The sequence below is a fragment of the Lycorma delicatula genome, chromosome 6 (assembly GCF_047948215.1).
Source record: "Lycorma delicatula isolate Av1 chromosome 6, ASM4794821v1, whole genome shotgun sequence".
In the NCBI taxonomy this organism is placed as follows: domain Eukaryota; kingdom Metazoa; phylum Arthropoda; class Insecta; order Hemiptera; family Fulgoridae; genus Lycorma; species Lycorma delicatula.
In genome coordinates this window covers 10,262,173-10,287,788 of record NC_134460.1, presented here as the reverse complement: position 1 = coordinate 10,287,788, position 25,616 = coordinate 10,262,173, and the positions used below count along the sequence as shown (strand labels likewise).

The 25,616-nt window shown below is 29.1% G+C and overlaps 1 protein-coding gene across 2 annotated transcripts in view; it reads left to right on the top strand.

Annotated features, from left to right (window-relative positions):
• The window catches only part of LOC142326558 (uncharacterized), a 79,436-nt gene that overhangs the window by 26,646 nt on the left and 27,174 nt on the right, over positions 1-25,616 (top strand). Inside the window, exon 3 of one of the 2 annotated variants that reach the window (XM_075369135.1) lies at positions 16,355-17,358. The exons of the other annotated variant lie outside the window; for it this stretch is intronic. Coding sequence (XP_075225250.1) covers positions 16,355-17,256 — 902 coding nt within the window. The 3' untranslated portion in view covers positions 17,257-17,358. Of the gene's footprint in view, positions 1-16,354; positions 17,359-25,616 lie in introns of those variants that run through there. 2 annotated transcript variants of the gene reach the window in all.

Sequence of the window (25,616 nt, the reverse complement as noted above, 5' to 3'; positions counted from 1 at the left end):
TTTTCGGTATCGTTAATTTCTGGTAATTTTACAAAAATCAGAACATTGTTTTCTCTAGTTTCTTGATTCCATTGCATTATTAGGTAACAAATTATACCACTTCGGAACCACAAATGAATAAAAATGCCAGTTGCAATTTCGGCAAAGGTAACACAAATTACCCTACATAAATTACTCATGACATATGTAAGCATTACTCTATACATATTACATCTTTTACAAAAAAAAATTTAGGACTCTAAAAACATACAATTTCTAAATTTAGGCTAATGGAAAGTTTTTTAAAAAACATTTACATAATCCAAACGAGGCCTGCCTACACAATTTTTCCCTTCTACCTGTCCTTCCAATATTAAAGAGACTATTCCAGGATGCCTTAGTATGTGGCCTATAAGTCTGTCTCTTCTTTTAACTATATTTTTCCAAATGCTTCTTTCTTCATCTATTTGCCGCAATACCTCTTCATTTGTCACCTTATCCACCCATCTGATTTTTAACATTCTCCTATAGCACCGCATTTCAAAAGCTTCTAATCTTTTCTTCTCAGATACTCCGATCGTCCAAGTTTCACTTCCATATAAAGCGACACTCCAAACATACACTTTCAAAAATCTTTTCCTGACATTTAAATTAATTTTTGATGTAAAAAAATTATATTTCTTACTGAAGGCTCGTTTGTAAAGTGTAAAACAAAAAAAATCTAGCAAAATTTACAAAGATGAACTGTATTGTACTAATTTCAGAAGTTGAATTTTTTGTTATTAAAAAATCCTATTTTTATATTTTAAAGAAAAAACAACGAAATTTTACTTTCATTATAAATCAATTCAACTAAAACAAAAGTTAAGATTGAATTGTACATTAAGAAATTAATAAAAGCTTTCAGCTGTGATCATAGCTACCGATAATTTTAGTAGGGAGGTTTTGAATGATACGGCAAAGACTAACGTCATTCTTTACATATGAACAAAGTATGCGTGCATACAAATATCGTTTGCATAATCCCACATTTACGTATTTTAATATTTATTTTAAGATTCAAGAAAATGATGATGATCTGAAATAAATTTGACATATACTTTCAAAAATCTTTTCCTGACATTTAAATTAATTTTTGATGTAAACAAATTATATTTCTTACTGAAGGCTGGTTTAGCTTGTGCTATTCGGCATTTTATATCGCTCCTGCTTCGTCCATCTTTAGTAATTCTACTTCCCAAATAACCAAATTCTTCTACCTCCATAATCTTTTCTCCTCCTATTTTCACATTCAGTGGTCCATCTTTGTTATTTCTACTACATTTCATTACTTTTGTTTTGTTCTTGTTTATTTTCATGCGATAGTTCTTGCGTAGGACTTCATCTATGCAAAGATTTGCTAAATCTATTTTTATCTGAAATCATTTTAATTTCATCTTTTTATTCTATCAATAATGACTTTATATTAGAATAATACACACCTTCCCAACAAATTATACCGTACATTAATCTCGATTCTACCAAGGAGTAATACAACATCTTCAGTAATTTTGTTGTACAAAAACTCTTTAAGAAATAAAATTGATATATACTTAGTCCAAATTCTTTTTTTAATTTTATTTATATGTTCCTTCCACGACAAATTCACATCTAAAATTACTCCCAAATTCTTACTTACTCCCAAACATTTACTCTGCAAATGTTGTCATGTAACATTACATTTTCCGCTACATAAATCATTTATGTAAATAATAAATAAAATAATTTCAAGTACAGAACCCTGTAGGAAATCTTACCTCGAGAACTCATTTCTTCTCCTAATTTGACCAGTTAAGAGATCTTTCTCTCAACAGCTTTCCATAGTTTCTCAAGCAAAATATTGTGATTAACAACGTCGGATGTTTTTTCAAATCCAAGAAAAATCCAGTACTTGCTGACCTTTGTTTTTACATGCTACTGTATTGGAAAAAAAACTCAAAAGGGCATTTTCGGTATTTTTTCATTTGCGAAAATAATATTGATTTTTACTGAAAAAGCTTGTTTTTTCAAGTAACCTATTAAGCTAATTTTTATAATTTTTTTCTAGAATTTTTAAGACTACAGGTAATAATTATATTAATTATTAATATTTTGTGTATCACCGTTCTTAAATATGTTTATAACAGTAGATTTTTTTAAATATAGAGGGAAATTTACTTTTGCTCACATTGAAATTGAACAAATCAGTCAAAACATTAATACCAATATCACTAAATTCTTTATTACATTAATCCTTATCGAAATACTTTTATTTTTCATGTAGAAAATTATATACCATTTACAACAGCTATCTACATTATACTGTACTGTCATTTTTCAAATCCAAACATAAATATTTTGTAAAAAAAAATTAAAATCTTTTACTTAGGAGACCTCTAAACCCTTAAAAATAAAAAAAATCGAAGTCCATTTGTTTTTAATAATATATCAACCAGTATATGAAAATACATAGAACGTTTTGAATTTACTAACAATATCCTTTTTAGTAAAACGTTACTAACAAGAATTATTAATATATTTAAATTAGACATGCCCAGTATTTGGCTAATACTCCTTTCTGTTTCGCCTCCGGTAATTATCGTTTAGATAATTCTTCAGAGGATGAATGAGGATGATATGTATGAGTGTAAATGAAGTGTAGTCTTGTACATTTTCAGTTCGACCGTTCCTGAGATGTGTGGTTAATTGAAACCCAACCGCCAAAGAACACCGGTATCCACGATCTAGTATTCAAATCCATGTAAAAATAACCGGCTTTACTAGGACTTGAACGCTGGAACTCTCGACTTCTAAGTCAGATTTGGGAAGACGCGTTCACCACTAGACCAACTCGGTGGGTTGGCTAATACTCCTGAAAACAGTATAGTTAATTTACCCAAGAAATATTTGTGGAGTAATATTCATCTGGAGGTCCCGGGTTCGAATCCAGGTCATGAATGGCATTTTCACACACGCTACAACTCATTCATCTCATTTTCTGTAGCAATCCCTAACTGTGATCTCGGAGGTTAAACAAAAAAAGAAAAAGAAATAAAAGCAATATTTGTGAACTGGTATCCAGAAATTGATGATTACCGATTATGTATTATATTATTACAGTTCATTTAAATACCTGTATTGAATTGTTATACACAGAATGACCAATCTTAAGGTCATGACTTAAAATACATAAAAACGTTCATGTAGACAAATGCCCTCTCTCGCTTCATTTTATATTTTTATTTAAAAAAATTGTGTTTTTTTTGCAAAAGTTGGAGCAAAGCTACAATTTTTTCTTTAAAGTGTTATTATAATCACTAATAATAGGAATTACTATTAACACAGTTATTGAAGGAAATAAAACAAGTATCAAATTATCAGACTGCATAATTTTTGAAATCCACTTAACGAATTTCAACCATATTTCAAATATCAACCTACTTGAACAAATGAGGTGTAATTAAAAAAAATAAAAGACTTAATGTTTTATTCAATAAAACATAATTCGATAAAACTAACATTTATGGAACTAATAATCATTTTTTTTTGTCTTCAGTCATTTGACTGGTTTGATGCAGCTCTCCAAGATTCCCTATCTAGTGGTAGTCGTTTCATTTCAGTATACCCTCTACATCCTACATCCCCAACAATTTGTTTTACATACTCCAAACGTGGCCTGCCTACACAATTTTTCCCTTCTACCTGTCCTTCCAATATTAAAGCGACTATTCCAGGATGCCTTGTATGTGGCCTATAAGTCTGCCTCTTCTTTTAACTATATTTTTCCAAACGCTTCTTTCTTCATCTATTTGCCGCAATACCTCTTCATTTGTCACTTTATCCACCCATCTCATTTTTAACATTCTCCTATAGCACCGCATTTCAAAAGCTTCTAATCTTTTCTTCTCAGATACTCCGATTGTCCAAGTTTCACTTCCATATAAAGCGACACTCCAAACATACACTTTCAAAAATCTTTTCCTGACATTTAAATTAATTTTTGATGTAAACAAATTATATTTCTTACTGAAGGCTCGTTTAGCTTGTGCTATTCGGCATTTTATATCGCTCCTGCTTCGTCCATCTTTAGTAATTTTACTTCCCAAATAACAAAATTCTTCTACCTCCATAATCTTTTCTCCTCCTATTTTCACATTCAACGGTCCATCTTTGTTATTTCTACTACATTTCATTACTTTTGTTTTGTTCTTGTTTATTTTCATGCGATAGGTTTTGCGTAGGGACTTCATCTATGCCGTTCATTGTTTCTTCTAAATCCTTTTTACTCTCGGCTAGAATTACTATATCATCAGCAAATCGTAGCATCTTTATCTTTTCACCTTGTACTGTTACTCCGAATCTAAATTGTTCTTTAACATCATTAACTGCTAGTTCCATGTAAAGATTAAAAAGTAACGGAGATAGGGAACATCCTTGTCGGACTCCCTTTCTTATTCACGTTAAAGATCGATTTTCACGTTAAAGATCGAATTTCACGTTAAAGATCGAATAAATTAAATTATATTTTATTAATTTTGATTAGTCAGCTTAGAAAAAGTTTTAAAAATTAACTTAAAATTGCTTTTTCCAAATATATTTTTTGACATCTCAGATGCTTTAACGAAAGTATAAACTTTTTTTTCTTTTTTATTACTTATTTATTTTTAATTATTACTATTCTTTTAATATACGATATTAATTTATTAAATATATCAGTGTTTATTTCGATCGGAGCATAACTATACATGTAAAGATCATGTCAATATACAGAGCGTTTCTAAAATAGCGGCCTGGCCACTCCCTTTCGGATTCCACCTGCAAAACTAAACAAAAAATATCGTCAGGAAAAATTGCAACACCTCTTTGGCTCTCCGACTGTCCGCCACTTTGTTACCCCCATAAAAAAAATATATCTCAAGCTCGGATAGAGGAACCAAATGAACATTTTCAAGCGTCCTTGATATAAAGTCTTAAAACTAGCAAAAATTCAGGACCCAAATACCCTCGCAAACCATAAATAATTGAAATGCCCGCCGGCCACATCTGAATTTTTAAAGGTAAAATTTCCAATCGTATTTACTTTGTAGATTTTGTTGGGTACAGTCGCCGCCAAATAACGACGAGCTTGGAGTGGCTACGATTATTACCCGACGTAAAAACATGTTCCTGGCTCTTAGTAATCCTCCTTACCAAATAATTGTTCTATTTTTAACAAATGAATGCAACAATTTTGAAATGAAATACAGTCGGGCTAATTCTGCACTGTAGATTGTAAAGTGTAATAACGGATGACCAAATATTATCTATTACTTAATACACGGTAAATATTGCGATAGACGATTTATTGCTGTAACTTAAATTACTTATTGGAAAATGAACAATCCGTTTAATTCGTCAGCTAGAACATTCTTCTCGCTGTCATCACTATTTCAATGTAACTGTCCCTACTATCACTGCCTCAACACAAAGAGTCGATGAAAGATTTTGTCGGAGAATCTATTAACCGTTCTTGGTTCCAATATTCATCTTCGATTTTTTTAACCTTTCCACAGTAAGGTTTCCAGTGTTCGTCGCTCATCTAATTCATTTATCATCACATAGTTTCTGCATTTTTGACATCTTAAATGTTGTGTTGTGGCTCACAACATGTCGTTTTAGCTCTTATCATAACATCTCTACCGGATTTAAATCAGGATAGTAAGGTGGAAATCGCAGAACTTGATGCTCACTTTCCACCAGTTCGTCAAACTGGTATCGTTTGCTGTTACTTTTTCTCAACTTAATTAGTTCATAAGATTGTAATTTAAGCGTTTCAGACGAAAATGGAATATGATATTTCTGTAGCCAAACAGTCATGTCTTGTTTCTTGCTTGATAACATTGGAAGTTTTTCAGAAAGGATATTATGATTAGCAGCATTGTCAATAACTAGTACAGACTCAGGAGAACGATTAGGAACTAATTTTTCTTCTGCCCGTTTCAAATAATTTTTAGTATTCATGCTATTATGGTAATCGCCTATTTTGATTAGGCTGTCCAAGTTAACATTGCGTTTGGAATAAAGCCCGTTTCACTTCCGGAATGAATAATAATTAAGTGTTCACCTTTATTTATTGGTAAATTAAGTCCTGTATCGATCGTCACCCATGACTTTACCGTTGAATGAGATGATAAAACAAAGGATTCATCTAAATATACGATCGCTCCGTTACATTTTCTAAACTCGCTGATTACCTGCAAATATGAAATCCTTTTCCGCCTAATATCATGTTTTTCAAGTAAAGTTTTTATTTCGTTATCTGCTTTGCGCCTAATTCTTTCAAAACTAATTCTAATTAGTTAAAACCTAATTCTTTCAAAATTCTTCTTTAACTAGTTTCACCGTTAAAATTAATTTTAATTTTCAATTCTTTACCTAGTTTATTAATTGTTGACAGCTTCCCTATGAGTGAAATTCATTCAGAGTTGATCTAACTACACATTTATTAAAATCACCAAATCCGGAAACTGGTTTAGAAAGTTTCTTTTTCGGGATGATAAACGAATATTCTGACCCTTCGGATCTAAGGAAATCTATTTTTTCTTATCTTAGGTTTTAAACCTTAGTCCTGTAAATTCCACAGGGAGCTGCAATTCTTCTGTATCTTCGCACTTCTAAACGGCAATTAAATGCTTGTCATTTCTTAATTTTCCTCCAGCTAAAGATTCTTTTTTCATAAAATCAAGCACGTTGTTTACAATTTCGAAGTTTTTTACCTTCCACAACAAACTTAAATTCAGTCATAACTATTCGCACGTGAACGAAGTATTTTAAAAAGTCTGAAACGTAAATCACTATAAAAATTTTTTACAAAATATCGTATCGTACATTAATTGACTATGTAACAAAATACATGACACACGCCAAAAGAAAGCGCATCAAGAGGTAGAACCAGAAAACTAAACTTTATATACCATAGAAAAGCAAAAGAGAAAGAAAAATAAAATAATGGTTTTGTATCTGAAACGTGATGTTACTTTCTTAATACTGTAAACATACAAAGATATATTGCTTTGTAAAGAACAGTTGAATCATGTTTATGCAACTAAGAGAGACTAATCATGGTGTGCCAATATTGGTGATCACCCAATGTCGCCGTTAGGTGGCGGCTACTTTAAATGTATATCAAAATTTATAAATAAACCTCAATTTATTTTTAAGATATAAATTTTATTGAAAAAATAACAAATAGTAGACAAAGGAAAAATGAAACGAGATGTCCACATGTACTTTTTCTTTATTTTGTTGTCTTAAATTAATCTCCTTAAGTTAGGTCAACACCTCGCTATATATTACGTAAATGGGTATAACAATTTTTTTAAGTGCTGTGTTTAACCACAGTTATAGCTTTTGTGACTAGTAAACTAGTGTTACATGATTAAATATGGAATAATATTAGTAAAGTCATTGGTAAAATTGTACTTTTAAAAAAGATTTTACGAGATATTTTTAATAATTAAAATTTACAGAAAAAATATATACTCATGTACGTTGTGAATATATATTAATTATATATATTAAATACGGATTTCCTGACCATAAAAATATTTATTGACTCTTACTTTAATTATTCGAATTGTATAATTTTAATTAAATTTTTGGTTTCGTTTCTTTCTATGAAACGTTTATTGGACTAAAGGCTTCCTTTGTCAAGATTATTTTGTCCATGGACTTTGTGATATATCATTATTTCTGTCATATTTATATCTTATAGTTTTGGCTGCGTATGTATATGGTTTTTTTGCGGATTATGTATACAAGATTGTTATACCGCTGTATAATTTTTTGCAAAAAATGAAGATTTAGCCCTACACATTACAACGCAGAAGTTGACATTGTAAATTCAGTTAATATACAGAAAGTACAACAATTTTGTATAACATACCACACCCGCGCGCGCCCACACAACACACACACACACACACACACACACACACACACACACGCATACACACACACCAAAACCAGGTAAAATAAAAATAGTGGAAAAGAACGAAACTATTTGACCAAAACAAAATAAAAATTCACAAAAAGGATTCAGTTTACACACGCGCATACGTGCACAATAATATATATATATATATATATATATATATATATTAGACTTACTATAATAAATCATTAACATAATTACTTTAAAAATAAATATTAATTAAATTCAACGCATTTGAAAAATATATCCTAATAAAGTTTTCAATAAAATTTAGTCGTTAACTTATTAATTAATTAAGAAAAAAATATTTATAGTCTAATTAAATTTAAGCAAGAACAAATCCATTCATTTTTTAACCTTCTAATCTATTATTATCTTTATTATTTAATTAAAAAACCCTTTTAACACACAAACTTCAAATTACAATATTTTACTGATGCAAAAAAAAAAGAATGAAGTTATAATTTTGCAATAAAAAATAGTTGGGAAAAATACCCATTATTATTTTTAGAAAAGAAATAATTTATAAAAAAAAACATTATAATTTATTTTTAGTAATTTACTTATGTTTTATAATAACTCTTTAGTTTTTAATAAACAAATTATATTTTTGTTATAATTTTTTGTATTTTACAAAATTTTTTATTCTGTATAATCGAGAATTCGGTTTCGAAGGATTTTTACTTTTGAATTCTTTTAAGAGGTGTTACTTTCGAAATAGATTTTATTAAAATAATTAAATTCATTAATTTACTGATCATAATGCAACGTTATTTATTTTAGTAAAATTTATAAGTAAATCTATATTAGTTTAAATCGAATGTAGTAATTATTGATCTAACCTTTGAAAGCCGAACACTGTAGAAGAGGATACCTCCCTGCTGATTAATACGGATGATTAACGACTAATATTTTAAATACGTAAATTAATTTATTTTGATTTTTTAAAGAGATACTACCGTTTTATGAAGAACAAAATTACGTTTAACTAGACCGATGATTAAGACGTTCTCACTGCGAGTAAATATATCGCTTCACATCAAATAAACCTTCACTTCAGTAATAAAACAACGTATCGCAAAGGTTAAAGATACCGACTTTAATTTAACTAATAAATTAAGCTACGTTTTTCTAACAACCCAAAATGTAATCACAATGCGCTAAAGAACGGATTTAAAATAATTAAGTAAGTGATTTAAATAACGCATAAGTAAAGCACAATTATGATGAGCGTGACACAACAGTTTAACTGTTTTTGGAATAATGCATGCGACCAGCGCTGTGCAACGGACGATTTTGTTGTATTTTATAATTTTAATATTTGTATTGTATAATCTGTTTTATTAGTTTGTCGTGGTTTTGAGTTTAAAATATTACTTAAAAAGAAAGGTTTCATGTTATAAGAAAACAATACTTTTTTATTTTGTGATTCGTTTGAAATATTTATAGATCAACTCTAATACTTATATCATATTTGTAGTTCAGCCCTATTTGAAATATTGATAATCATTATTAATGTTATACTAACTATTAATACTTTCGTAAATTTAAAAGAAACATATTCACTGGATGAACCGTCTAACTTTAAATATAGATAAAACCGTTGCACTGTGTTCTCAGTCGTAGCATTGTTGATCGCATGGATAGAATTCTCATTAAAGATAACGATAGTATAACTGTTACACCCAAAACGAAATTTCTGGATGTTTTATCTCTCCAATAAAAAAGCATATGCGTTGGTTTGTTTTCTGTATGTGCTCATATTCTTTTTTTGAATGAAGCGCACGAACGATTCATTCGTTCAAACGATTTTTACTTGATACGAACGATTTATATAGAATTATATTTCTGTTTTGGGTATAAAAAAGGAAAAAATTGGGGTTAGAGCTGCGTTAAAAAATCAGAACTTAAAAATCTTTTATATAGAAATGCGAAAATTTGTCTGTTTGTAAAAACATCACGCGGGAACCAACCGACCGATTGCTTTCAAATTTTCAGAATACATTTGTGTTATTCCAGGGTAGGTTTTAAGCCACAGTTCGAGACCCTAACACCCTCGGATGTGAATTTGTGAATTAAAGATATTCAATAAAGAAAAAAAGCATCCTTTTCTTCATTATATTTCCGCCACCACGGCAACAGAAATATAATGGAGTAAATTAATTATTTATTTTTTTAAAAATTGTATTTTATACAGAAGAATTGAGAGGAGAGTGGAAGAAGTGTTAGGAGAAGACCAATTTGGTTTCAGGAAAAGTATAGGGACAAGGGAAGCAATTTTAGGCCTCAGATTAATAGTAGAAGGAAGATTAAAGAAAAAGAAACCGACATACTTGGCGTTTATAGACCTAGAAAAGGCATTCGAATTGGTTCAGCATTTTAAAAAAGTTAGGGTTCAAATACAGAGATAGAAGAACAATTGCTAACATGTACAGGAACCAAACAGCAACAATAACAATTGAAGAACATAAGAAAGAAGCCGTAATAAGAAAGGGAGTCCGACAAAGATGTTCCCTATCTCCGTTACTTTTTAATCTTTACATGGAACTAGCAGTTAATGATGTTAAAGAACAATTTAGATTCGGAGTAACAGTACAAGGTGAAAAGATAAATATGCTACGATTTGCTGATGATATAGTAATTCTAGCCGAGAGTAAAAAGGATTTAGAAGAAACAATGAACGGCATAGATGAAGTCCTACGCAAGAACTATCGTATGAAAATAAACAAGAACAAAACAAAAGTAATGAAATGTAGTAGAAATAACAAAGATGGACCGCTGAATGTGAAAATAGGAGGAGAAAAGATTATGGAGGTAGAAGAATTTTGTTATTTGGGAAGTAAAATTACTAAAGATGGACGAAGCAGGAGCGATATAAAATGCCGAATAGCACAAGCTAAACGAGCCTTCAGTAAGAAATATAATTTGTTTACATCAAAAATTAATTTAAATGTCAGGAAAAGATTTTGAAAGTATATGTTTGGAGTGTCGCTTTATATGGAAGTGAAACTTGGACAATCGGAGTATCCGAGAAGATAAGATTAGAAGCTTTTGAAATGTGGTGCTATAGGAGAATGTTAAAAATCAGACGGGTGGATAAAGTGACAAATGAAGAGGTATTGCGGCAAATAGATGAAGAAAGAAGCATTTGGAAAAATATAGTTAAAAGAAGAGACAGACTTATAGGCCACATACTAAGGCATCCTGGAATAGTCGCTTTAATATTGGAAGGACAGGTAGAAGGGAAAAATTGTGTAGGCAGGCCACGTTTGGCCACGTTTGTCGGACTCCCTTTCTTATTAGGGCTTCTTTCTTATGTTCTTCAATTGTTATTGTTGCTGTTTGGTTCCTGTACATGTTACCAATTGTTCTTCTATCTCTGTATTTGAACCCTAATTTTTTAAAATGCTGAACATTTTTTTCCAGTCTACGTTATCGAAAGCCTTTTCTAGGTCTATAAACGCCAAGTATGTCGGTTTGTTTTTCTTTAATCTTCCTTCTACTATTAATCTGAGGCCTAAAATTGCTTCCCTTGTCCCTATACTTTTCCTGAAACCAAATTGGTCTTCTCCTAACACTTCTTCCACTCTCCTCTCAATTCTTCTGTATAAAATTCTAGTTAAGATTTTTGATGGATGACTAGTTAAACTAATTGTTCTGTATTCTTCACATTTATCTGCCCCTGCTTTCTTTGGTATCATAACTATAACACTTTTTTTGAAGTCTGATGGAAATTCCCCATTTTCATAAATATTACACACCAGTTTGTATAATCTATCAATCGCTTCCTCACCTGCACTGCGCAGTAATTCTACAGGTATTCCGTCTATTCCAGGAGCCTTTCTGCCATTTAAATCTTTTAATGCTCTCTTAAATTCAGATCTCAGTATTGTTTCTTCCATTTCATCCTCCTCAACTTCCTCTTCTTCCTCTATAATTTTTTTAAATATCTAAGGAAAATTTCAGTAATAATCTTTCATAAATAACCGGCAAAGATTTCATATATTTAAAATATCAAGTGTTTTTATTTTGCGTTTCCAACAAAAAAGATGAAGGATCAATAATGCTCATTCTTGGATTTAAAAAATATGCTATCATCATGATAGATCCACGTTATATCTGCAGCTGCGTATAGAAAATCGTTTAATTAAAAGAGAATTATATCGTTCTTCTACTTTAATTATATTTTTATTTGACTTTTTGTTTATTTGTAATTTATATGTATACATGTTATATGTAAGTATGCCCGCGCATGTTACTAATAAATATGTATCTAAAAATAAAATCTATTTGAAACTTAAATGGATACAGCGTTTTTTAAATAAATAAAAAAATTATTATCTATTTAAACAGTCGTGTTAAATATTATGAAATTAAAAATAAATTACATTAGGTTATAAACTCAAATTACTTTAGATATTTATTATTATTAATTATCGTACCGCCGCTTTGGTTTAGTGGTAAAATCATCGTTGCGAATCAGCAATTAACAGACGTTTTTCGGAAATCTAAGGTCCTATGATTCAAATTCTAGTAGAGGTATTTATTTATACGGATTTGAACACTAGACAGTGGATACTGATTTTCTTTGGTGTTCGGGGTTCAATTAACTACACACCTCAGGAACGGTCGGCCTCAATCTGTAAAAACATTTACATGTCGTTCATATCATTCTTATCTGATTTGGCTACGGAATAGCTTATCGTTCTCAAGAAACAGATTGGAACGTCAACATTTAGGAATAGAAAAATAAAAATAATTAACCAATTATCGAACAGTTTCAATGTGTTTAAAGAAATTTTTCCAGATCTATTATCTGTTTATAGGTTAATTTTTTAAAAACTTTTATATACTTTCCGAATTAGATAAGGTATTGACTGATGGTCTTAAAACCATCTACATTTTATACTAAAAAATTAACAAAAAAATAATAATAATTTGTACAAAATAGAAATGACAATATATTTTTCTTTATTTTTAGGAATTGTATCCGATCGACAAATGAACCTTTCAAATACAGAATTTTCTGATTTCTGTTCACTAGAAGAAAAATATATTATAAGTTTAAAATATCTGCTTACTTTTGTCGGGGTGCTTGAAAGGACACCGTTACCGCAAGCGGATGATTTATTTCCACCGTACTTACCGATAGGAATGCCTGAAAAATATATAAAATACTATTACAAAAATGTTTTAATGTCGAGAGATAGATTATTATGTACGTACGCCAACAGTTACAACAGGGTAAAATTAAGATGGCAAGATAATCCTGCTAAGAGTCGTATTAATACGTTATATTGTCACGATCTTGCGACTTATAGAAAAGAAGTCAACTGGAATTATAAAATTTCTACTATTTACAACAGCAGTAGGAATTCCATGGCGTATAGTATATGCGGTAAAGTAATCGATAAAAATGCGTTAACAATATTATATAATAAAACAGGTTGCGTTACTCACTTTTGCGGAATAATTGTAAATCCTAACGCACCTTATATCAGTTATATGCCTAGTGGAGTTTTATTGTGCGACGGAGATGAGTGGTTAGTGTCTATGAAAGTTCCGTTGATCGGTCGTAGAAAACCGTTGGATGAAACCTTAAGAAGATTACCGTACATAAATGTTGACGCAAACAGTGTTGTAACGCTTAAAGAAAAAAATAATGTTTACGCTGAACTTCAAATCGGAATGGCTGTTATGAGACTGAAAAAGACGATGTTTGTTATAAACAATGTATACGATCGTCAATTAGCTATTATTAAAGTTTATTTTAATAAAGAGTATTTTAAAAAAGTACTTGTTAAAAAAATATTCTCTTTCTATTTTTCAAAGCTTTTACCTAGATTATACAAAAAATCTTTTATTAGATAAAAAAATAAAATAATAATAATAATAATAATAATAATAATAATAATAATACTTTTTATCATATCTTTTATATCATCTAGGTTTTTTGATTTACGTACATATAGCTCTCTCCCTTTTTCTTCTCCTTTATTTGTTCCAATAGACGAGACGAATAAGGAATCTTACGTGTAGTTTTACTATAAAAGAGGATAGTAGAAATAATAGAACTAATTTTTTCTCTGTCCCTCTCTCCAGTAAGAACTGCTATCCTATCGATTTTTTTGTGTACATAAAAAATTAATTTATGACGTAAAATTTTGACCATATGTGAAAAATTGTGACGCCTGACAGGAACTTGAACACAGATACTTGTCAAATGAAAGGTGACCATTCCCCTACGCCGATCGGAAAATTTATTTATAATAAATCTGTAAACCGTATTTATTTAAAACTATCTGCTTAAAACTTTTAAGAGAAGTAAACATCAAGCGAAATCCAACCTATTAGTTCCGCACACATAATCGAATATTATTTTTTTTTTAAATTGTAAACAATAAAGTTTACGTAAGTTTAAAATAAATAAATAAACCAAAAATTAAACAAATACTAAAAATAAGTATAAATCATCATTTCAGCCGTTGTCGATCCGCTACAAAGGGATAAAGGCCTCTACAGAACGTTTCCAATAAATACGATCTTGTGCGATCTTCTGTCCGATGTACTTGATAGTATCATCGATCCGACGAGCCTTTGGTATTTTTATGGGCGTTTAACATCTAACGGTACCCATTCAAACGCTAATTTAGTACATCAGTTCTTCGTGCTACATGGCCTGCCCATCGTCATTTTAATTCTTTAAATTTCTGAAGGTAACATGTACTTTCGTCCGTTCTCTGATCCATCTACAGGTCTTTCTATTCCATCTATATACTATAACTTCCATCTATAACTCCAAGCGTATATCGTTTCGTATCTGTTTGTGCTATTCGCAGTTTCTGTAGTGATTGAACGGGTAATATCCAAGTTTCGCTTCTATGTGTAAGGACCGGCAAGATACGTCGATCGAAAATCTCTTTATAAGGCATAATGGGAATTGTTCTTGAAAACGATTTTAAGTCTCTCGAATGATTATCGCTCAAGCTTAACTCGTCTTTCAACTTCTTTGATTATTTGATCGTATCACCCTCAGTTGATATCCGTTGGCTCAGATATATGTAATGATCTACCTATTCCGGTTCTTCTCCAGAGACAAATATCTTTCTTTCCTCGAAAAAGTTGTCGATTACGATTAAGTATAAATACGTAATAAAAATGTCATATCTGTAATTAAAAAATTCATTTCGTATTTACAGTCGAGCTGTGACAATTAAAATTCAAAAAATGTACTCGTTAGTTGATTAATATACAATAGCCGATCTGATTTATAATCTAGTAAAACGGATATATAAATTAGTATTTAGAAATATAACTGGTTTATAAAATTTTTAAGATTACAATCATTCACTACAAAATAAGAGGCAATATGAAATTACCGTCAAAAAATAAATAAATAGAAAAATAATATTAATCGTAATTTAAAAAAAAAAAAAAAAAAAAAACAATTGAAGTAGGATGTATCAGGGGTACACCCAACATCTACAAAAGTACGTCTTATATGACTGATATTTGGATGCGTGTATGTTGATGAAACGAAACAAAATTTATTTCAGTAATTATCGTTTATTTTTAACGGCCCGCAGTTTCTTTCGATACGTGATTTGTTCAGTTGATGCGAACGGCACGTTTTTCGATTCAACTTATGATCTATTCTCCCTACCAATTTTCTTCTGACCTGATCGTATTTACTGTCTTTCTGAAAACAAATACTTTATCTAATAATACGCTACACAGATTTCACAAAAAGTATTTAACGATTGGTCTTTATAGTATATCAGAATTTTCCTAAAACTTGAAAACCGTATCGAGTAATCTTATATCCTTTATCTTTAAAACGATGTGAATTTTTTAAACTTAAATTTGCGTTTGAAATATCATGATTCCGATTTAATTTGGTATATGCAACCCTAACCCCATGATAATTAATAAAATAAATTCATATAAAAAAAATAAATAAATTCGCGCAAAAGAAGCGGATGGTTGAATACTACCCTGTCTGGTAAGAAGTGAATGGATTGAAAGCAGTATAATGTTATAGATTCCTTTCAAGTATGTTTCTCCTGCCCAGAATCGTGATTAATACTTTGATAATAATAAGTGATGCTCTATAGCATTTCGGTTTCTTGGTTATTTAAGAAACATCATGGCTAATAATAATACTACTACTGTTTTTAAATTCAGATTATTATATAATTATGAGATACAGATTCAAAATACATTAAAGACGAGTTAAATTATTTTTTGATCGGTTAATTAATTATTTTTTAAATTAGAATAAAATATGGATGTTAAAAAATTCGGTGTTAAAATCTAAGAAAAATGTTTAAAAAAAACAAAAAAATATTGCACGATAGTTTCTAAGATTGTTTTTTTTTTTTGTAGGACTGAAATTCACATTGAAAGACATGATGAAAAGAAATCTGTTGATGTGCTCTAATAATAAAAAATTATGTAGGGCGGAATCGATTTATTACGATCACATGCCATTTATGCATACATATATAGGTAATTGCGAAAGGACACCGAAATTAGAAGAAGATAATTTATTTCCTAGTTATTTACCGGTAAATTTACCGGACGAGCTTGTGGATTACTATTACGAGAACGTTACGTTATCCAAGGAAGAAGCTCTGACAATGTATAAACAAACTTACCCTAGCAAAAATTTTTACCTTTATAATGCTAATCCAAAAAGAGTAAGAATCAGCGGTGATCTGTGTCACGGTTTAGCGTCTTACCGTAATAATTCTAAACCCGATTGGCACAAAAAACTAAATACTTTATTTAGGAATAATCCCTATTTTAGAGCGCACAAAGTTCGCACTCTCCCTGAAGCACTGCACTTGTTCTACAAGAAAACCGGATGTATTCCTCACTTGGTCGGATGGATGGTTAGCCTTAATGCGCCTTACCTCGTATATAAACCGGATGCGATCGCTTATTGTCGCGGTGAACCTAATATAGTAGTTTTGAAAACGCCTAAAAGGAGTCGATTGTATCCTTTGAGTAAAATAATGGGAAAAATACTTTATTTAAAATACGATAAAGGATCTTACATCTTTAAACGGAAAACTTCCGTTTATGGTAATATACAATTAGGAATGGGCTTATTAAGAATTAAAACAGCGTATTTTGGAATTTACGGAGAAAGAGATCGATTACTAAAACTTTGTAAAGTTCGTTTCGATGAACCCTATTTTAAGGATATGATTACAAATATATACAAAATATATTTTTCTAAATTACTTTCTCGGCTTTATGACAGGGATACACACACTCGTTGACCTCATAACAACGACAATAATAATAATATACCATTATTATTTTATTATATTAATAATATAATGTTGTTTATGTAATTATAATAATCATTTTTGCTAATACTGCGACATAATTGAAAAAAATAAAAGAAATTATGTAAAATTTCTACAGTATTACATCTTAATTTAGTCTGTGATTAGATTCACATTCCGTATAAATTTTCTCTAATTATTCTTTACGTACTTTTCCTGAAAAATATAGTTAAAGATACGAAATATGTTTTTGATTTTTCATCTTTAATGTAATTTTAATAATTAATGATAATGACCTTTATTTACGAATCATTAAGGCTTTAAATCGATATAATCAGAAACCAATAAGCAATTTTGATATAAATATGCCATTACTAATGAGATGAAATTCAAGTAAGATCCGCGTGAAAAAAAAAAACAAAAATTCGGGTAATGGCCTATCTTTTCTTCCGCAGGGGCTATTATTAAATCAGTTGCATTCACTTATTTATGAGAATCCGGTAATGATCTATTTATGTATGTATACATTTTTTATCATTAATATTTTTTAATTTTTATATTTCAGTATGTTGAATAAATTTAATGCTTCTATTAAAAAAAAAGATCATAACTGTTATTTACATGAACTCTAAAAATAAATTGCAGTGCACAATTTTATGTTATAAACAATTTAACGATTTTTTATTGTAAAATATAATTTGTATCAACGTATATTAATTAATATTTAAACATTTCATTTAAACGCTTACGGTTATCATAAAAATTTCTAATACCAGATTTTTAAACGCAAAAAAATAAATAATTTTTTTAAATAATAATAACAATGATATTATCAAATCGGTAACAAATTTTATTGGAAAAAATAAAATTTATGTTCTAAGTTTAAACTTAGAAATTGTTACTAATGTAATTAATTTATTTTGTAGTTATTGAACATTATACAAAATTATTATTAAATTCGACGATATATATATATATATATATGACATATTAAATTTCATATGATGTAATATGAATTGCACTAGCTTTTTATACTAATTTTTTTCGTTAAAAAGTTAATTATTCTTAGAAAAAAAAAAAATATATATATATATAATAATAGAAAAATAGGAATAGAGTATTGAATTAGAATTTATTAAAATATATATAATAACTTATCTTTAATGAATGTAGTAAGTATTGATATGATTTCATAATTATCATATGTAGATAATATGTAGTATACGTAGATACATAATATATATGTGTAGCTAATTACATACGTAACGAATTTACATTTTACAAAATAATCGATCTATACAGGAATTACATCAGTTTTAAAACTTTTTTTTATGAAAATAAATTATATAAAAATGATTAATCAAGTATATTTAACTTGACTACTACGAGGTCCCATATGAAGTCTCTATTGGCGTTAGTAACAGGTCGCATAAAAAAAATCTAATCGTTCCTAACCGGAAACTACACGTTTCCAACAAATAATGAAAATATTTCAGTTCTTCGTATTATCTTAAGAAATCAAAATCATATAATTGATTTTTTTGCCCTAGAATGTGAGATCCAAAATAGAATCTCACAGCTTACAACTGGCGCATATTTTTTTCTTACTGTACAATATTAATTACGTACAATAGGAGTATATCGTCATATAAAATAAGATATAAATTGTATACGTCAGTATTTTTTGATTAATTAAATTTTGATAATGTATTTTAATCATATAGGGTTAAAATTTAAAACCCGTTGCTATGAGATTCTTTCTGATTGATTGTTGCGGGATTTATTTTTATTTATATTTGCTACAATTTTTTCTAGCTGAAATGCGTATATGCTCAATTTTTGTAAATAAATGAAGTACTTTTATAACAAAAACATAGTAAGCTTTATTCAATAATAATTAATTACAGAAAAATACTTATAGGAATAACATTTTTTAATAAACTTAAAAAACTACTGCTGTATATCAAAAATATAAAAGAAAATTTATATATGCGCAAAATATAAAATGTATTGAGTATAACTGTGTAATCATAATTACTCAATCAAGTAAATGAAACTGAAAGAAATACATCTACTTTTTTAAATTTATATTCCATAAAAAAAACATTTGTGACAGTAGAAGACTGAACATACTGAGCATTTAGTATGTGCTATTGGAATCTCACTGTGTATACTTCCAAATTTGGTGGAGTAATATCTTTTTACCTTGTAACTCTTTAAAGTTTTTATTAATAAATGATAAAAACTTAAATTTAAGTCATTAAAACCCGATATTTAGTTCTTAAAAGTTATAAACTTATTAATTCCATTAAAAATTAACGTAACAGGTAAAATTAAATGCGATGCAGAGTCTCCGAATCCAAATAATTTACTGTATGTGAGATTACGAATTGGATTTTATGAGTTCATTTGATAATATGTGCGACTTCAACTGGGATCTCAGGGCCATTGCCGCTTAAAGAAGGGCTGGAAAAAATTGGCGTGGTAGTCGAGTTGTTGAAATTAATAAATAAATATAATTAACAATTTTGAAAATTTCGTCTAAATATTTTTTAAATTATTAAGAAAAAATTATAATAATTGTCATTTATTTTATTTTATTATTAAGAGTGTAGTATTTAAAACTGTACTTGTAGATCTTTTTTTTTGTTATGACACTATTTATAAAATTTCTTTATCGAATTTATAATTATGACGCACACGAATTTATTAAATTGTTATCTAACGAAAAACCTTTTAATATAACTATTCTATAATTTGAAATTACAGAACGGTTTAATTTTTGTTTTAACTTATATTTTGTAATTTAATCAAAAGTAATATTATAGTAATTATGCATTTTAATGTAGTATATTTCTTTTTTTAAGATAAATATAACTGATAAATTAGAACCGAAATGTATTTATTTGAACGTAAATATTTTTACCAATTCTCTTTGTAGATCCTACTATCACCGTTAAATAATGAGTTGATAAAAATCTACGAGAATATGGAACTACGATTATAATAAAAATTTGAGTGCATCTGCACGCGTGTAAGTATGGATGTATCTGCGAGTGTAAATATAATTGATAATACAGAGTAATGATCAATTATAATTTGCAAACTAACGCAGAGAAAATAAATATTTTAAAATTGGAATTTAAATTAGTGAAAAACAAATTTATTCAACCGAGCTATTATTTCAGTTACATTTTTGTACGTAGCTTAAGTAAATTATATCGCATATGTACCCGTTAAAAACGAATCCCCTATGAAATTCCTCAAAAATTATACGCTACTACTATAATGTACTACTCTGAGGTTAGAACGATTAGAACGACGTAGTACATTCGTCGTAGTTTTGAAAGCTGTTCGTCAGTAGTATAGGAGAAAACAAAAAAAAAATTACAAGAATCATAAATAGCCGATTGATAAAAATGGAACGATTAAAAAAAGAGAAAAAAAAATTAAATATGAAAGTAAAAACAGGAACAGAGAGGAAGGAAATGAAGTCGTAATTACAGCATGATGTTACTAAGATCAAAAAAGTTTACTAAGGTTACTAAAGTCGCTTCTAACACCCTTACCGTTGTCTAGAAGGTTTACCACCAAGCGGTTAACGCGGTCATTTACCCGAAGTTAGTATTTCAAAATGAAAAGTTGTACTTCTTCCTTGACGTACCGTAGACCCAAATAATCGTGGATTTCACCGATTTCAACAAACCACGGCTCCTCAGCTGTACACCTCACTAGTTTGTTCTGAACCCGCTGTGTTATTTCAACGTTTGATTTGCCCGCCGTGCGCTATTATTGGACGCCATAGATAGTATAAAAGGAGCTTATTAGATAAAGATAAATCAGACCTCCTTCTCAGCAAACGGTAAACCAATCGTAAACCTTCCGCGTCAAACAACGATCCAGGTGAAGACCCAAGTATCTTACGATGCGGGATTAAAATGCCATTAAGGTGGACCCGTGGACAGTCTCCTCTCCTCTTTGCGAATGTCACACGGATCTACTTAGCTTGATTAATCCTTATCTTCCATGTATCCAGCCACCAGCTGATTAGATTTAATTCGACTGTAGGTTAGTTAAATTATATTGTAGGACAAATTACATTGACTGTAGGACAAATTATATTGGTGAAAATTAACTTTTGTAAAGAACTAATTAAATACCAGAATAATGCTTTTATATCATCAAACCAGTGTTAAGATCTATGGCTTGTTGATAAAAAGGTCAAAATCAGAAATTTATCGAGTTTATTGCCTTATCATAATCTTTTATGTTACATTCTTCTAGCGTTAAAAAGGCCAAACTAAAGCTAATATCTTCTACTATATTTTTCACAGTTTTGTAATATTAGCCCAAAAGAAAAAAAGGCAGAAGTTGTTTTACGTTAAATGAGCCAAAGTAAACATTGGCCCATTTAGCATCAAGCCACAGATATTTTCCTTCTCCAAAATTTCCATAAAATCCGCTATTTTTCATATTTACTGATAAAAAAAACGTTTAGTGAAAATTTTTAGATAATTTTTTTTTGAATTTTATTAGTTTATTAGAATTTGACTTAATAAGGAATTTTGTTAGAATTAATAATAACTACAAAATATTAGTAAAACTCTATTTTACAAACCAATTTAACAAAACTATTTAGGTATTTTTGATACATCTCCTGGTCAAGTGCAACAAGAAAATCTAGAAAAAAAAATTAATGTAATATTAGAATCAAACTGACGTTAAAACATCAGAATATAATAGTCAAAATTCTTACAGCAGAAATAAATATACAAATAAAACGTATCAATTAAAATTATACCAAATAAAATTAATTAGAAATAAAATTTTCCATCATTTTGTATTTAATTAATATTATATTTTGTTTTAAACAAATTTTTTTTTTTTTTGTCTTCAGTCATTTGACTGGTTTGATGCAGCTCTCCAAGATTCCCTATCTAGTGCTAGTCGTTTCATTTCAGTATACCCTCTACATCCTACATCCCCAACAATTTGTTTTACATACTCCAAACGTGGCCTGCCTACACAATTTTTCCCTTCTACCTGTCCTTCCAATATTAAAGCGACTATTCCAGGGTGCCTTACTATGTGACCTATAAGTCTGTCTCTTCTTTTAACTATATTTTTCCAAATGCTTCTTTCTTCATCTATTTGCCGCAATCAATACCTCTTCATTTGTCACTTTATCCACCCATCTGATTTTTAACATTCTCCTATAGCACCGCATTTCAAAAGCTTCTAATCTTTTCTTCTCAGATACTCCGATCGTCCAAGTTTCACTTCCATATAAAGCGACACTCCAAACATACACTTTCAAAAATCTTTTCCTGACATTTAAATTAATTTTTGATGTAAACAAATTATATTTCTTACTGAAGGCTCGTTTAGCTTGTGCTATTCGGCATTTTATATCGCTCCTGCTTCGTCCATCTTTAGTAATTTTACTTCCCAAATAACAAAATTCTTCTACCTCCATAATCTTTTCTCCTCCTATTTTCACATTCAGCGGTCCATCTTTGTTATTTCTACTACATTTCATTACTTTTGTTTTGTTCTTGTTTATTTTCACGCGATAGTTCTTGCGTAGGACTTCATCTATGCCGTTCATTGTTTCTTCTAAATCCTTTTTACTCTCGGCTAGAATTACTATATCATCAGCAAATCGTAGCATCTTTATCTTTTCACCTAAACAAATAGTTAATTATAAATAAATATTGTATAAAATGTTATTATATTAGATAGAACGTAACGTAGATACACGTAGTTTTGTTACTAGCGCATTCTGAGCCATTCTACTAGCAAAAATAATAATAAAAGTTTTTTTAAACATGGGTCCGGAAACGTTCCGTTTGCGATTTACAGCTAGCGAAAAATTTCGCTCTGATTGCTGGGAAAAGAGTGAAATAAAACCGTACTGAAATTCTAAGAATCAAAATTAAGATGTATAATTGATGGTTTATTGCGGGTTTTGATCTAAAAAATTGAATAAAACAGGTCCTAGAACCACATCTCCAGTATTTTTCATAGTATTCGAGTAAACAGAAAACTTTGTCGTCTAAAAACACGTTTTATACGTTTGTAACACAAAGAATTTGTTAAATGACTAATAAATACGTAAAACTTATCAAAATTTGTAGATAATTTCATTTTGAATAGATTTATTAAAATAGTCCAATATAAACCAAATAGAAGTTCAAGAAATTTGATTTTATTACTAACACAAACAAAATATTTCGTATACTTTGCTTTCCTGTAAAACGATACAAAAATACTGTTGCATTAAGGATAAAAATAAAATAAAAACACCAGAAATAATATTATTCAGACAATAAAGTTTATGTATCTTTTTTGAATTTACTGTCAAATTAAAAATTTAAGTACGATTCCGAAGTTGTTAATACAGAAATAAGTTGGCCAACAATCCATTTTATGTCGTGTCATCAGTATGATCTACGTTTCTGTTGTGAATTATTGCCGGTACAGTGTAGTTTAATTAATTAATTAATCCTTGGCTATCCTTGGTTTAATTAATTAATCCTTGGTTTAAATTTAATTAATTAATTAATTAATTAATCCTTGGCTATCCGTATCTCGCTAACCGAAAGTTTCCGGACCCGCGATAACATAAACGTTTTTCATTATTTTCGGTATTAGAATGAGCTCAGAAATCGCCGGTAACACTATGCGAATCATTCTGTATGTATGAAATGTCAAAATACTTAAAAAATTACGAGGAAATTGATAAAAGTTAAAGAAGTATATCTATAAACTAAATTCTTTAATTTGAAATAAATATTTACGTATATTAATTTTCAGATTGTACACGACTAGAGAAATGTTACAAATCATTCCAAAAAATGACATAACGACATATAAGAATAACAAATATCCCGTTCCAAGCTTACTAGGAATGTGAGAATACAAATGGTTTCCCGTTATTTTCTTCATTAGACCAAATATATGATGGCACGTCAGCACACCAAGACCACTGAAATATACGTAATATTCAGCTCTCCTTTTCCGTTTAGCTGTTAGAGAAAGCGACTAGACCTCTTAGCTCTAATATGTCAGCTGCTTTACAAACGTTACAACATAAGGAAGACCGGGGTAGATAGTGTAAAGTATCAAATTAATGAATCCCTTTCTATAGTGAATTAGTGAATTATATTCAATAGATTAGTTTAAAAAAAAAGTTATTTAAATTGCGTTTGTAATAACTATTAAAAAAAAAAAAAAAATTAACGTAATAATAGAAAAAACGTTTTAATATAAAAAACTTAGGATTTGGAATATGTAAAAAAAATTATTAGAACAAATTATTAAAACAAATTATTAGGATGTAGGGGGTATACCGAAATGAAACGACTAGCACTAGATAGGGAATCTTGGAGAGCTGCATCAAACCAGTCAAATGACTGAAGACAAAAAAAAAAAATGAAAAAACGTTATAATATTAAAAACGTTGAATTCATTTCGTAATTTGTTTGAAACACACTATATATATATATATTTTTTTTTTGTACACGACACACAGACTATCAAAAATAAATGAAGTCGTCCTTTCTTTCGACACTCTTCAAGATAATCTGAAACTGCAAACCGTTTTTAGTATTAATGGTATATAATAATATATAATTTTATGGTTTACATCAAATGAATGTAGTCAGAATCTTTTTATGAGAAATATCACATTGATTTATATGAGAAGGATGCAAATTCGTTAATTTTATACAGATGCTAAATACATATAAATAATGGATCGAAATATTCAATATCAGTTTCTTTTTTTGAACTTCAATTTTTTAAACACAGGAATTTATAAATTAAATGATCATTCGAAATGATGTCTTATTCAATGTTAAAAGACTAATTGCGGTACCAATACTTTTTTAATTTAAAAAAAGAATTAATTTATTATCAAAGTCTAAATTCTTCACAGAATTACCCAAATTTGGTCTTCAGTTTGGTCTGATAAAGAATGTTGAGGCATTTTTTAAAAGATAAATGTTATTTCCACACAATCAACTCTTGCAAAGTACAAAATAATACTTTTTATTATTATTTTTAACATTATATTTTTATTCTATAATGGATTTAAAAATGAAACTTAAGTTTATTAAACTTTTACGAAATTGTTATAAAAATAAATTTCTTGTCATTTTAGTCTTTTGTGATACATTATTATCATTTTTTTTTTAAAAACAAATGATCCATTGCTTATGTGTTCTGATGACGTATCGAAAATATTTTTTTAAACAAAAGATTATGAAGTAAAAATCATAAAAACTTATAAAACTTCCTTTTATCAAGAAAATTATTTCATTATAATTTTATTCAGTAGTTAAGTCATA